General features: G+C 32.4%; 1 protein-coding gene across 1 annotated transcript in view; it reads right to left on the minus strand.

The window, feature by feature from the left end:
- Nucleotides 1-2,970: 2,970 nt before the first annotated feature.
- The window catches only part of LOC18033127 (RPM1-interacting protein 4), a 72,347-nt gene continuing 60,450 nt past the window's right edge, over nt 2,971-14,867 (minus strand). The window contains exons 2-5 of the mRNA XM_024186715.1: nt 7,668-7,747; nt 3,772-4,204; nt 3,193-3,378; nt 2,971-3,000 (exon numbers count right to left, since the gene is read on the minus strand). Of these exons, the coding sequence (XP_024042483.1) occupies nt 2,971-3,000; nt 3,193-3,378; nt 3,772-4,204; nt 7,668-7,747 (729 nt within the window). The remainder of the gene's footprint in view (nt 3,001-3,192; nt 3,379-3,771; nt 4,205-7,667; nt 7,748-14,867) is intronic.

A 14,867-nucleotide genomic window follows, 5' to 3' on the forward strand; every position in this document is an offset into this window, starting at 1 on the left:
AGTTGCAAATGTTTTCCATACTTAAGAATCACAAACATAAATTTGACTTTCACACATCCAAGTGTAAATTGTTAAGCATCAATGTTAGTCATATAGGTTATGTTAGCATGCATCACTTAAGAAGAGTATAAATCTCAGCAAGAGTAAAAATTCAATGAGAACTCCATTCCTTTCCAAAATGACTCTAATTTTTGCAAACATAAGCTCACTGATCAAAATGATTTTAATACAGTCCTTGAAAGATTTCGATTTGTATCTTTTTCTACAAATAGTCCCTATGAGTCCACATAACTAGAAATAACTTATAGCCACTCTCAAGATACTGCTGGAACCTTGGAACAATTCCTAGATCGTGACCAGAATGAAGCACATTAGAATTGGAGCTCCAACACAATGTCAGACAATCATTCACCTTTTCAGTCTCAGTCTTAGCCAAACACCTTAGAAGAAAATCATACCTTGTCTTCAACCACAGAACTAAACACTCAAACCACCTGTACTAAAAAAGCCTTATCCTCACATCCTATGATAACGAGGTCTAAAGCAGGAATCTTTAAGCCAAAATTATATCAAATTTATGCTCAACATCAAACCTCTTTACCCCAAAATATAACAAAGGCATTAAAAGATCCTAAATAGAGAAGGGTCATGGAGGATGAATACAATGCCCTAATGAAAAATAAGACCTAGACCTTGATACTAAATGACCAAAACTACAAACTCATTAGAAATAAGTAGGTTTATAAAGTTAAGGAGAATCCAGATGGAACAGTCAACAAGTGCAAAGCTAGACTAGTTGTGAAGAGATTTCTATAGACCCTTGGACTTGATTTTAAAAAAACTTTTAGCCCAATGGTCAAAGCTACAACAATTAGGATCATTCTAACTTTGGTAGTGAACAATGAGTGGATGTTGAGGCAAGTTGACATAATCAATACATTTCTGAATGGTGACTTGATAGAAACGGTATACATGCCACACCCTAAATGTTTTGAAGACACAAGAAGACCAAATTATATATGAAAACTGAAGAAGGCTCTATATAGTTTGAGACAGGCCCCTCGGGCATGGTTTGACAAGCTGAAAAATGCTCTATACTCTTGGGGATTTAACAACTCCAAGTGTGATACATCATTGTTCTCCAAAAGGAACAAGTCTGAGGTGATCATCATGCTTGTTTATCTTGATGATATAATAATCACTAGGAACAATAATAAAGGCATTGAAGAAGTGATAAGAAGGCTGAATGAAGCTTTTGCTTTAAAAGATCTAGGAAATTTAAATTACTTTCTTGGGATACAAGTTATCAGAAACTAGAACTCCATTCTACTTTCTGAAGCCAAGTATGTTTAAGACCTGTTAGCAAGAACTGAGATGAGTAACTACAAGGAATAAACTACAAGGAATAGAGCCTCCATTTAGCACAACAGAAAAATTAAAAAGAGGTGAAGGTGCTAAGTTTCATAACCCTACACTTTACAGAAGTGCTGCGGGTAGCTTCTAGTATACTGTACTCACAAGAACTGAACTTGCCATTTCTGTCAACGAGCTCAGCCAGTATATGTTAGATCCTAGGCAATCTCAGTGGATTGCTTGCAAAAGAGTGCTAAGGTAATTAAGAACACTATTTATATGTGTTTAAAATTTAGAAAATCAAACAACCTTGACCTTGTGGCATACACATATGCTGATTTGGTTCGTGATCCAGATAATAGAAGGTCAATCAATGGCTACTGTGTGTTCTTGGGAGATAATGTAGTTGCATCGAGTTTAAGAAAACAGAGCATGGTTGCAAGATCGACAATAGAATCTGAATACAGAGCTATAGCTATTTGCATTACCGAAATTACTTAGATAAGTTCTCTGCTTAGTGAGCTTAAGATTGAAGTAGAAAGAATTCCAAGGATTCTAAGTGACAGCACTAGTGCAGCTGCTATAGCTACAAATATTGTGTATCATTCAAAAACTAAACATTTTGAAATAGACCTGCATTTCATCAGAGATAAGGTAACCAGAGGAGAGCTGGAGATAAGTTTTGTTACAAGCAGGGATCAAATTATGGATGTTCTCACTAAGCCACTGCCTTACTACAAGTTTAGTCATTTTAGAAGCAAACTCAAGGTTTTTGACAAGACCTTGAGTTTGAGTGAGGGTGTTGAAAGCAGTAGTTATGATGAGTCAAAGGTTGACCTCGAGCTCGAGGCCTTGTTGGCAAGCCACATGGGCCATTATGTTCAGCAGCAAGCTGATGCAGACGATAAGTTGTATTTGATGAGCTGGCAAAACTGTTATGCAGAGGAATATTTGCATATGAGCATGGAAAGACAAAACTTCTAGAAGCTATTCAATAATTGGCTAACATCAGCTACAGATGCGGATAAAATTCTATTCATTTCCATGTGTTGCCCCTTAAGCTAGCTATCCATGTATATATAAGTGAATGTTTTGTGTCTTTATTCAATTTCAAGTTATTGTTCATAATGAAAATATGTGTTGGTTCAAGCTCTGCTTCTATGTTTAAGCAATTCTTATGAATTCAAGTATCTCCAGTTAGAGATTACACTGCTAGGTCCAGAGAAATCCTAGCAATGTATATCATGTTCATAGATCATTCAACAAAATAACCTCTACAAACTCTTTTAAAAACAGAAAAATTTCTCTAAATTTATTAGGTATCTTGTATACAGTAAAGGTTTCAGCACGACCTAAAAATTTGATATCAATTAAGAACAATTTACATCGGTGAGTGTCTTTCACTCAATATACAAACTCAAGCGTGCGATGAAGCGGATATATAACCAAGGGAAGAAACTAAAGTCGAAGTTTTTCCATCAAAGCCTTGTACATCTCAGTCCCATGCAACACACGAGTGATAAATTTATACTATATGTATATGTATGTGTATATGATACGACACGGGATAGCATTAACAAAAATACAAAATCTCCCATGTAGCCAGAGCAAAAGATATCACCATGAAATTGGAAAGCAGCAACATTTCTGTGAAACGAGAATGAGAGAAACATCAGATTAATTAAGCAAACCAACAAACAAAAATGAAATTGGAAATAAAAGACTCATTTGGTAACAACTCAAGAAACTATTTTCTGCTAACAAATCTAAAATACACTGGCTTTCCGTTGCCATTTTCACCTAGGGAAATGAAACCATCAGTAGAATGTTCCAACGTACCTTAAAAGTTCCATTTTTGTGTTGCTTCAGATCTTTGTAATGAGGTTTTCCGAGTGCCGAAGCTGATACATTTCCAGTCCGATTGAGCCTCTCTTCTCTCACTTTGTTGAGAGTGTACCTATCAGCTGTTGCAGGAATATAATCATCCCAATCACCGAATTTTGTAACTGCAGCAATGTGACCAGGCTGCAACAACAAAAAGTAACTTTATATAATTAAGAATCCATATATATTCATAATGAAATTTCCCAATTGAACTTGATACACTTCAAAAATATGGCATATATTTTTTCATCTCCAAGAAATTCAAAATCTTGGCACAATTTGTACTGAAGAAATATAAGTCAGAACAGGAAATTGTAAAACCAAAGTACAGTAGCAGCAGCTGCCAATATCCCAATAACATGTTTCCGTATAATTAACAAGCAGGACTTTTCAAATCTAGCTGCCGATACAATTGTCCATCTAAATTGATTTTTCTAATTAGCCTGTGTAAACTATATAAGTAATTGTGGTCAGTGTTCGAGCAAATATATTGACACACTTGTAAACAAGAAATCAAGGTGAAGGAAAAATTACAGTTTCAGCGCCTTGAGTAACTGATCTCTGTTGGGATCTTGCAGGAGTCAAGGAAGCTAAGTTATTTCCACTTTCTGTGGAACCCCCTCCTTCCCATGAGGATAAGGGTGAGCGATTAACCCTGCTGTCGGACCGTACATTATGCCTTCTGGCCCTTTTGCGACCAGGCCTGTTAAGAAGTGACTCAACGGCAACTTTAAGATTTACGCTACGATGGTACCGGGGAGAATCATCAGGTCTCCTTAGGTCACCATCGTCTTGGCTGCTGCTGCTGTACACAAGCTTTTTCCTTCCTGCCACTCGCCCATTGTGCTCCCATGATTTCGTTTCCCTCTGGAAAGTATTAACTTGAACAGGAGAAACATTATCTGAAAATGAGTTAGGATTTTGTTGAGGGTTATTTGGATTCATCTTCACACCATATTTTTTATACCTTGCCTTTTCAAAATGGACAGTGTAAGGGATATGCTCTTTAGTCTCCCAGTTCCCAGTCTCCCAGTTCCCAAACATTGGTTGGGGATGGCAGTTTAACCCGGACCCGGATAATCCGGTTCGGGTTGAATTCGTACCGGATTATAAAAAATCCGGTATCCGCAATGAATTTTAATAATCCGAATATATTCGGGTCCGATTCCGAATTTGCGTTAACCCGTATATTCGGAACCCGAACCCAGATATCTTATTTTAATATTATTTTTTAATTATATTTATTAATTAATATAAATACAAACAACAAAAAAAAGAAACCTAATTTTATCTATTCCTCTTTCTCGTATCGCAACTGCCGCCTGCTGCAGGAAAAGTGCCTATTCATCATCATCGGTCAAGGCTGCTGCCGTCCCAAGCTCGAGTTTGCCACCGTCGCTGACGCCTTGCGTCTTCTCTCTTCTCTTAAATCGCTCGCAATTCGACCTCAACGCCGCTCCTTCATTCGATTTGCCCCGCTCTCTGTCTCTCTTAAACTCCATGGATCTTCCTTGACTTCCTTCGCAACCAAACAGGGGCTTTACCTTGGATTAACGTGCTAATTATTTTTGCTTTGTGACATCATGCAGGACAAGAAAGTCGTCGCTTTCAAGACATCAAGCCCGCTACTTGCAGGTTTCATAGAAAATGGAGAAATATTTGTGGTTGTTTTATTAATTGAAATATTGAAATTTATGGATTTATATTATTGGATGTGTTATTGCTTAGAATTTTTTATTGTTTATGGATGATTTACAATCCGGATATGTTATTGATTGGAAATGTATTAAGATTTTATTTTTAGAATTTTAGAAATTAATTTATTGATCCGGGTTTAAAACCCGGAATCCGGAAACCCGGATTTTTTCGGGTTGAACCCGTTCCGGACCCGGATGAAAAAAATCGGGTTTTAATCCGAGTCCGGTAAGAAGAAAATGGTGTCCGGGTCCGGAATCGGGAAGGCTAAACCTGGACCCAAACCCGGATTTTGCCATCCCTAATTGGTACATTTATCTTCACATCATCTTCATAATGTCGGCTGCTCCTGCACACATGATTTGTCCTAAGTGCCTGTAACGCCACAAATTTTCATAATATTAAATTATGGCAATTGGGCTTTCATTGAGAATTATGGGTGGCCTATAACCCTTATTAAGAAAGGGATACTAATTATAAATAGAGGTTATTTATGAGATAGTTTTGGAAAAATATTATTTTTCCTAATTAAATAGGGTTTCTTAAGATTCCCTATAAATGCATACTTTTTCCCCTCCCATAACCCTAAATTCACAACGGTTATTCTTCTTCTCTGCTGCTCTTTACGCTCCTACCCAAATCTTAGGATTCAAACCTTTGTTTAGGAGAGAATCAAAGCGACGGGTAAGTTATTCTCCCTATTCTCAACAGATTTCTAATCACTCTATCTAGCTAGGGTTTATATTGGCACGATTCTAGATGGTTGTAGATCATAATGCAAGATTTAGAATGTATTTAGGCGTTGTTTAGGGTTTTGATTTATTACGAGTTTAGTTAATCAATCTTTGACGTATTAAGCACAGGATAATTCTGGATAGCATGAGAATCTCGAATTTAAACCTATATTTTCTGAACGAATTTTCTTATAAAATTTATATTTCTGGAAACTAGACATGTAGGGATTCTTGATTAAATTTTATTTCATTAAATTCGACTTCGTTTTCAATTTTATATGTATTTTCGAAATAGAAACCACTGCACTGGAAAACTGCGATTCCAGCATTGTGATCGGATTCACAAGACTATTTGTACCATCAAATGAACTCGAAAAATTCTGAAAGTTTATATGTAGGTTAATATATGTGTCTAGGATTCCCAGTTTTAATTTTATAATTTTATGGTTAGTATTTTATTTTATAAAAATCACGGAACCCGTTCTGTTTGGTTTAGATTATGCGAAAACAGTTTTGAGTTTGCTGAGTAGTAAATAGTTTTTAAAATGTTTTTGATATCGGATCCTCTTGTAAATTTTACATGGGGTACTCATGGATGTCCAGAATAGTTCCAGAGGATATTATATCATTCTGAGTTTTAGATTAAGAGTTAAAATTCTGAGAATCAGACCTGTACGGGTATGAATTAGAAAATCAGATTCTTAGAATAAGTCATTAATTGTCATATCTTGTATTTGTTTAAGGAGTTGAAGGTGATTGAGGCTTTTAGAAGCTTAGAGGTGGGTTAATTCAAGTTCATTTGTCGAGGTAAGTAATTTCATTCCTGGTATACTAGATATGTATAAGTATTTTGAGTATAAATGTTTTTATACTACTTAAAGGATTAATTGATTTTGATAATAAAATTAGTTTTATGTAAATGTTTTTAAGTTAAATTCTTTTGACAAAGTATTTTATGAATGCTTTTTAATATGTAAATAATTTTATGACATGACAATCTTTTATGATTTTATCTTTAAAATGTTATGCAAGCCTAAATTATTGTTATGAACTTTTATAAATTTGATACGAATGTTTTGTACCCATATATGATTTCGATTACTGATGATTGTATGGGATTCCTAATGTTTTGGCTCATTGTCCATAGTTATTCTGATTCTGATTCTGATCATAATATACGATATATCTGTCTGGACCAGTACTGGGTTTCTGTTCTAAGTGTGCACACGATATTCTGATTCTGTTTCTGGCCGGGTCACCGGGACTATAGGTGACACTATGTGACAAGAGCTAACCTTTTTGTTTTCTGTATACGTATTATATGATTTGCTTCGTAAGTAAATATGCTTTTCGATATTCTGAATTAATAAGAATTTATGTTATGTTATCGTGATATATCGTTTTATGAAAATTGTGGATTATGATATATGTTTTAAACAAAAGAAGGCTTACAATATTTTTGTATCGATAAGCCTAGTATGTTAGAAATGGTTTTACTTACCGAGTTGACGACTCACCCCTCGTCATTACTTTTTGCAGATTAAGTTTCTTTTGAAAGGTGCGCTTAGCTTTGGAGTTAGTAATTTTCCGTTTCCGTTTGCCATTTGAATAAGAGGAGGAATAGACTCGTGTTTCTATTTAGTTATTTCTTTTATGAACGTGTAATTTGGAGTTTGAGACTTTTATTATTATTTTTTTTATGTCCTCGGGAGAGATTATTTAGTATTAGACGTTTGAATTTATGGATTTATTTGAATAAGAATTGGAGGTATTTCAATTTGAAACTTATGAGCAAAGATTATGATTTGTGAGTAACCTCCTTCTTCACGTGCTCCGCACATGTTAGATTTGGGGTGTTACAGTGCCTCTTGCCCATTTTGCATGCCTGACTTGATTTCCGTCAGGGAGGGAGAAGCTTGAGCAGGAGTAACAGTTTCTGAAAATGAGTTAGGATTTTGTTGAGGGTTATTTGGATTCATCTTCACACCATATTTTTTATACCTTGCCTTTTCAAAATAGACAGTGTAAGGGATATGCTCTTCAGTCTCCCAGTTCCCAAACTTGGGCACATATTTATCTTGCTGCAAAAATCAGCAGGAATAGAAAATTTCGAGCTGGAGTTAAACATAAAACAAATTAAAAAAAAAAAGAGAGAATAGAACGACACACAATTAGATAAAAATGAAATTCTTTGCTCAGCTTTGTGGAAAATTTTTTCAAGCATTATAATCCTAACTCTATTAAGATCTTGAGGACAAATAAAGGCATAATGAGACCATTAACAATTAAAATGCCCTCCAGAAAACACAAGCACTGTTTGCTAGTACACTGAAGACTATCCTCTCATCCAATTTGAAAGTCACAGGATATGTAATACAATCAAAGTAATCTCATAAGTGCATGGCAGTAATAAAAATAAAAAAATTAAAACTAAAAATGAGTCAGCGAAGCCATAGTGAACGCAGAAAGCATAATAAAGTTCCTTAAAATCAAGAAAGAAACATACATGTTGCTTACTAAAGTTAAAAAGACATCACAACGGGTCCTTCGGAAACCAAACAATAAGTCTTCTATCTAAAATGAGAAGGATTTTATCTGCCTCCCCCACCACTATTATTTAGCTTTTACAAGTTTAAGCTATTGTGTCAAGCAGTTTCTCCAACAGACTTAGTGGATCACCAAAAGAGAGCAGTTGTCGGTACTCTAACAGTAATTGGGCAACTATTCATTGCCTTCAAATGTGTTATAACACACTGACAACAAACAAGAATTGGAACCGAGATATTAAAGAAAAATAAATCAGAATCATACAGCCAGAGCTTTAATTCCCAACATCAATAGAACAAAATCAGAAAAAAATAAAAAATAAACCCCGATAATAAATTAACAGAATTCCTTATGTAACCAATTCTTAATCTTGCAACTCAGACTAGAACTTCTAAAATCAAAATTGATACAATAACGAGACTGAGATGGCAGTCCAAAAGAGATGCATTATTTTTCTTTTTTCTCATTTTGTTCCTAAAACAAGATTATAATTTGCAGTGTATGTGAACATAATCATTCTCGGATGCACACTTTGGTGCTTTACTTTACAGTGCTGTAAAGGCACGAAACCATTCTTTGTAAAGTGTAGAGCTCCAGATGTCAACTAGCATTCTGTGAATATGAAGATTAAAAGAAAAATTAAACTAAAAACACATCAACCATTGACTTGGACCCTTTCAAGTCTTCACAGATGTCACTGTCATTTCATTTCATTTCATTTTTTCGCCATCTAGAGTAAGGTTTAAGTTAAGGCCAACACTATGTTACGTTGAATGTAACATACACTCAAAAGGAAAAATATCTATTAGCACCCCTACATTTTATGGAAACTACATTAATCGAATTAAAAGAGATACTTTTAAATCTTAAAGAAGAAATGAGAGAAATTAAACAAGAAATAGGAAAGATAAAAATAGAATTATCGACAATACAGATAAGCCGAAAGAAAAATAAAAAAGTTGAGAAACTTGAAATGATAAAATTAGGAATAATAGGGACAAATATTGAAAAACATATGACAAAACCTCAACCAGGAAGTTATGATGATTGGTTTATAAAAACCCAGTACCCAAAAATATTAGAGGAATCAGAAAAGCTAAAAGCAGAATTAAAAGGAGAAGAAAAGGGAAAAGAAAAATTAGAGATAAAAGAAAACACACCTAGTGATACAGAATAATGGAAAATACATTAGAAGAATTAACAGAAAAATTTAGTGATATTAACCTTAGTGATTTAGAAGAATTTGAAACAAATACCAAATAAAAATGAATGTCGCTGGAGGTCCAGAATTAAAACCTGATATTGGAGAACCTAGCCATATATATGAAACAAATAAAAAGAAAAATAGACCATTTTATGAATACTATCCGCCCGTTAAAAATACCCCTTGGAAAAAAGATTACCAACCTAATAATGACCACTTGATGCCAATAAGCAATGCAGGTACATTTTTAGACTTAGATTGTAAAATAGACCCCCGAAAAGCTTTAGTAGAATGGGGAATGCAAATGAAATTATTTTTCATATTCAATGGATCCAAGGATGATTGGAATGTAGAAACCGAAGAAGAAAAAATAAATATATTAACAGATATTCTAATAGCAAGTTTTACAGGAAATGTATTTAATTGGTGGAAAAGATTAAGTGAAGATACACAAAAATTAATAAAAGACTCAACCAAAATAGCATTAGGAAAAGATAAAGGATTAGGTATTGAAAGAATAATCGAATACATTGCTAGTGAATTCTTAGGAGAAGATTGGTTACAAAATATAGAAAATGAAGCAAAATATGATAAATTAAATGCTAGAATGAAATTAATAAACCTGACAATCTGTAATATGTGTTTTGTAAAAGAATATACATGTGAATTTAGTAAATATTATTATACACAATTCATGAGTCATGAAGACCGGAACATTTATAAAAATTTGTATTACTCTAAATTACCTTATCCATGGAATGGATATTTCATAAATGAATATGAAAAATATACTAGTAATAGTGATAGTAGAATCCCAGATACATTAGGATCTAGGATCAGATTTTTAAATACAAGATTAAGTGAAATTTGTATCCAAAGAAGTTTAATAAAAAAGAGTAAAAACATAACAAAAATATGTTGTGAAAAGACAGAAATGCCTACCCAATGGGGATGTTATGTACCTCATAAAAAACGCAGAAAATCTTATCATAAAGAGAAGAGATATAAAAAATATAATAATTTTAAGAAAAAATATAAAAAATCAGGAAGAAAATATTATAAAAGAAAATATAAAAACCAAAGAAAAACATTAGATAAGTCCAAATGTAAATGTTGGAATTGTGGAGAAATAGGACATATAAGTACAGATTGTATAAAAAAGAAAAAGGTTAAACTCTTAAAAGAAGATTTTGAAAATATAGAAAGTGACTTAGAAGAAATAAATAATTTATTTGACTACATAGGAGAAGAGGTTTATATGGCTGAAGAATCTGAAAATGAATCAGAATAAAGAAGAGTTATTAGATAATGAAAAAATAGAAGAAATAGAAGAAATAGAAAAAGAAGAAAATAAAAGTGGATACAGCCTTGTTGCTACTTTTAACAAAGAAAAATATAATAAACTTTTAAAATTAAATATGGAAAAACCAGAATATGGAATAATCCATAGATTTAGAGATATGTTTAAAAGAAAACGAATAATATTACATGAATATTATGAACAAGAAAAAGCTGTGACAATTACACAAGCTGAAGGAAATATTAGATTTAGTTTAATAAATAAGAGATCCATAGAATTAGCACTGAGAAAAATAAAAAATGAGTCAACCAAAGGAAAAATTCAATATGTATACCTCGCTGAGATACAAATCTTAATAAAATCTCTTTTTAAAGAAGGAATAGATAGCCCTATAGTCTTATCATTACATGATCAAAGATTTACAGATCCTAATATAGGACATCTTGGAACAATAGAAGGAAATTTATGTTATACTAAATTATTATTTACTTGTCACCCTAGATATTGTGTACACATTAAAGATAAAAACATAGACGAGACATTAAGCTTACATTTTAAGTTATTAAAGAAAAATTTAATGAAAGAAGGTAATAGAATAATGACAATACATTACTCAGCCTTATATAGTTTCTGTAATTCAAATTACGGAGAAATATATGGTAATAAACCTTACATCAAGATAAATAAAGATTGTGAAGATATTGCAACATTTATAGAACCAGTAATCCAAGATTACAAAATCCCTATAAATTATGAATTAAATATCGATGATAAAAAATAATTTTTAGATAATAGTAATGAAAACTCCATTATCCCTATAAGTTTTGCTGGAAGAACCTTAATAAGAGTAAGTTCTTCTAGACGATTAAACACTGATAAACAAATAATCAAATCAGTACCAACAAATAATGTGGTAAAAATACTTGGACAATACTTTAATGGAATAGATTATACAGCAAAAGTACCTATACTATTAGATACTGGCACAAGCCATAATTATATGAATCACACAAAAAATAAAGGACTCTTAGTAAAAGAAAAGGAAGTTCCATATGAGTATACTGATTTCAATGGAAATAAACATATTTGTAAACAAGAAGTTAAAGTCCCCATAATAATAGAAGGACTTAGAATAATAGTAGCTTGTTATATAGACTCATTCATGACTACAGACCTAGAAAAACATATAGTACTAGGTAATAGTTTTTTAAATGATTTAGAATATTACAAAATTGAACCTAATAAGATAACTTTCTTAATCCAAGGCCAAACAATAATTTGTTACACATGTTAAAACAGGCTTATATAAAGTACCCTATGTCTGTATATATACAACTAAATATAACAGAAAAAGATATAGATACTTGTGCTTTAATAGACACTGGTAGTGAAATAACTATTATGAAATCTTTTTTATCTAATAAATGGGAATCAAATGGAAAATTAAAAATTATTGGTATTACAGGAGATAAACAACATGTAAATCAATCTATTCTAAACTTTGAAATCTTACTAGGGAGTAAAATAGTACGTATTAATCAAATATTCCAATATAATAGTATGGATTGTGATATCCTTTTAGGAAATGATTTCATACAATAGTTCCAATATTACCAACAGACACCTTATATGATCACTTTAAAAACCCATTGTAATCATATTCTCCGCATCCCTCGCGAATTTAAACCTTACAGAGTTCAGCCAGCCCAGCGTGGTGATAAGTATATTTATGAAAAACATTATTTAATACAAAAAGGACAAAGTTATAATATACAATTAGAAACAATAAAATCACAGCTTGAGCAAGTTTATAAAGAAAATCCTTTAGCATTATGGAAACCGGATCATCCTAGAGCAAAAATAGAATTAATTGAAAATAGGATTATAAGACTAAAACCCATGATGTATACAGAAGAAGATAGAGAAGAATTTAAAATTCAAATAAAAGAATTATTAAATTTAAAACTTATTAGAAGTAGTAATAGTCTGCATAATAGTCCAGCTTTTATGGTTAGGAAAACAGCAGAACATGTTAGAGGAAAAGCAAGAATGGTAATAAACTACAAAGAACTAAATAAATATACAAAATTTGATGGATATTTTCTCCCAAATAAGGAAGTACTAATAAATCTTGTAAAAAATAAAACATATTACTCAAAATTTGATTGTAAGTCAGGATTTTGGCAAATAAAAATGGAAAATAATAGTATCCCTTACACAGCCTTTAGTACCCCACAAGGTCATTATGAATGGTTAGTAATGCCCTTTGGATTAAAAAATGCTCCACAAATTTTCCAAAGTAGGATGGATACAATATTTAGAGACTACAATTACATTATAGTCTATGTTGATGATATATTGATAGCTTCAGAAACAATAGAGGAACATAGACACCATTTGAAAGAATTTGCTAATACATGTATTAGAGAAGGCATAGTACTATCTAGTAAAAAAACAGTAATAGAGCATAAGAAAATAGAATTTTTAGGAATGATACTTGACAAGCAAGGAATCAAACTCTAGAGCCATATAGGAAGAAAAATAATTGAGTTTCCAGATAAATTAGAAAATAAACAACAAATACAAAAATTCTTGGGATGTTTAAATTATGCAGAAGGATTTATAAAAGACCTATCAAAAAAGAGAAATATACTCTGAAAATTATTAAGAAAAAATAATACTAGAGGGTGGAATGAAGAACATACAGAAACTGTAAAAAATTTAAAAGAAGAATGTAAAAACCTTCCAACTTTAAGATTACCAGATGAAAAAGATAGATTAGTAATACAAACAGATGCGTCTGACTTATATTGGGGAGCAATACTTAAAACTGATATAAATGAAATTTGTCGATACACTAGTGGAACGTTTAACCAAGCTCAGGTTAATTATCCTGTACATGAAAAAGAACTCCTTGCAATATACAAAGGAATTAAAAAATTCTCTTTATTTTTACTCCAAAAACAATTTATTGTAGAAACTGATAATTCTCAGGTAAACGCTCTTGTTAATAGGATTTTACCAAATGAACCTCAGTACAGAAGATTGCATAGATGGCAAGTTTATCTGTCATATTATAATTTTAAAATTGTCCATATAAAAGGAATTAACAATTTCCTTGCAGATTTCCTAAGCAGGAACATAGAATTTGGAGAATGAATCCCGAAGTAAATAGAATCATCGGGAAAATAGAAGCTGAGGTACAAAGGCTCAAAACAAAAGCATCTGACATAATTGATGCATTAAACTATTTAAAAGAAGCATCTGAAGCTCATGAAAAAGGAATAAATTTGTTAGAGTCATACATAGACGACCTAACAAAAGCACTCTCTATAAACACAAGCCCAATAAACATTAACCCAATAAATATAGGAAGCAGTAGTGGACCCTTCAGAGAAGATAAACCAATCTCTGACCCAGTTCCAAATAAAATCATATCTATAGAAGTCCAGTCTCCGAAATCAGATCCTCCAAAAAAGTTAATAGAAATAAACAACCCTTATACAGAAGAAGAGGAGAAACCCCTGAATCCAAAAGAAGAAGAATATAAACAATTCTCTACATGGGTGTACTCCACTTGTTCCCACAATAATACAATTTTCAAGGCACCAGGAAAAAATATGTACCCTAAAATGATTGCTACAAAAGGAGCAGATCCACTCATTGTTGGAAAGATAGCAAAATATGGGTATTTAGACTTGGTATATCCAGATATAAATCTTCAAGAAATAGCCAGCCTTGATGACTTATTAATAAAAGAAGTATCAAGGTTCGCCCAAAAAAGACCCATATACCTAAAATTCTACACCATAAGCCCAGAATACTATCAGAACGTAGAATTTCAAGCCTTTTATATGATCTCTATAGGTCATCTCACTAAGAATTTCAAGGTCGAAGTTGGGACAGATTACACAAATGTTCCACACATAAATGAACCTTGGATCAGAACACGAAGAGCCAGAGGAATAAAGGCCATATGGAGCATAGCCAAGGATCTATACAAAAGAAATTTCAGAACCATCATCAAATTCCAGAACTATATTCTCATAACCTCTGAAGACAGTCATACACCATCAAATCTGTTATTAGACTTCATCAATGAAATAAGCACTATGCGTTTCCCCAGTAGCAGTAAAACTATGGATCAAGC

Source organism: Citrus clementina, unplaced genomic scaffold (assembly GCF_000493195.1).
Source record: "Citrus clementina cultivar Clemenules unplaced genomic scaffold, Citrus_clementina_v1.0 scaffold_9, whole genome shotgun sequence".
Taxonomy (NCBI): domain Eukaryota; kingdom Viridiplantae; phylum Streptophyta; class Magnoliopsida; order Sapindales; family Rutaceae; genus Citrus; species Citrus x clementina.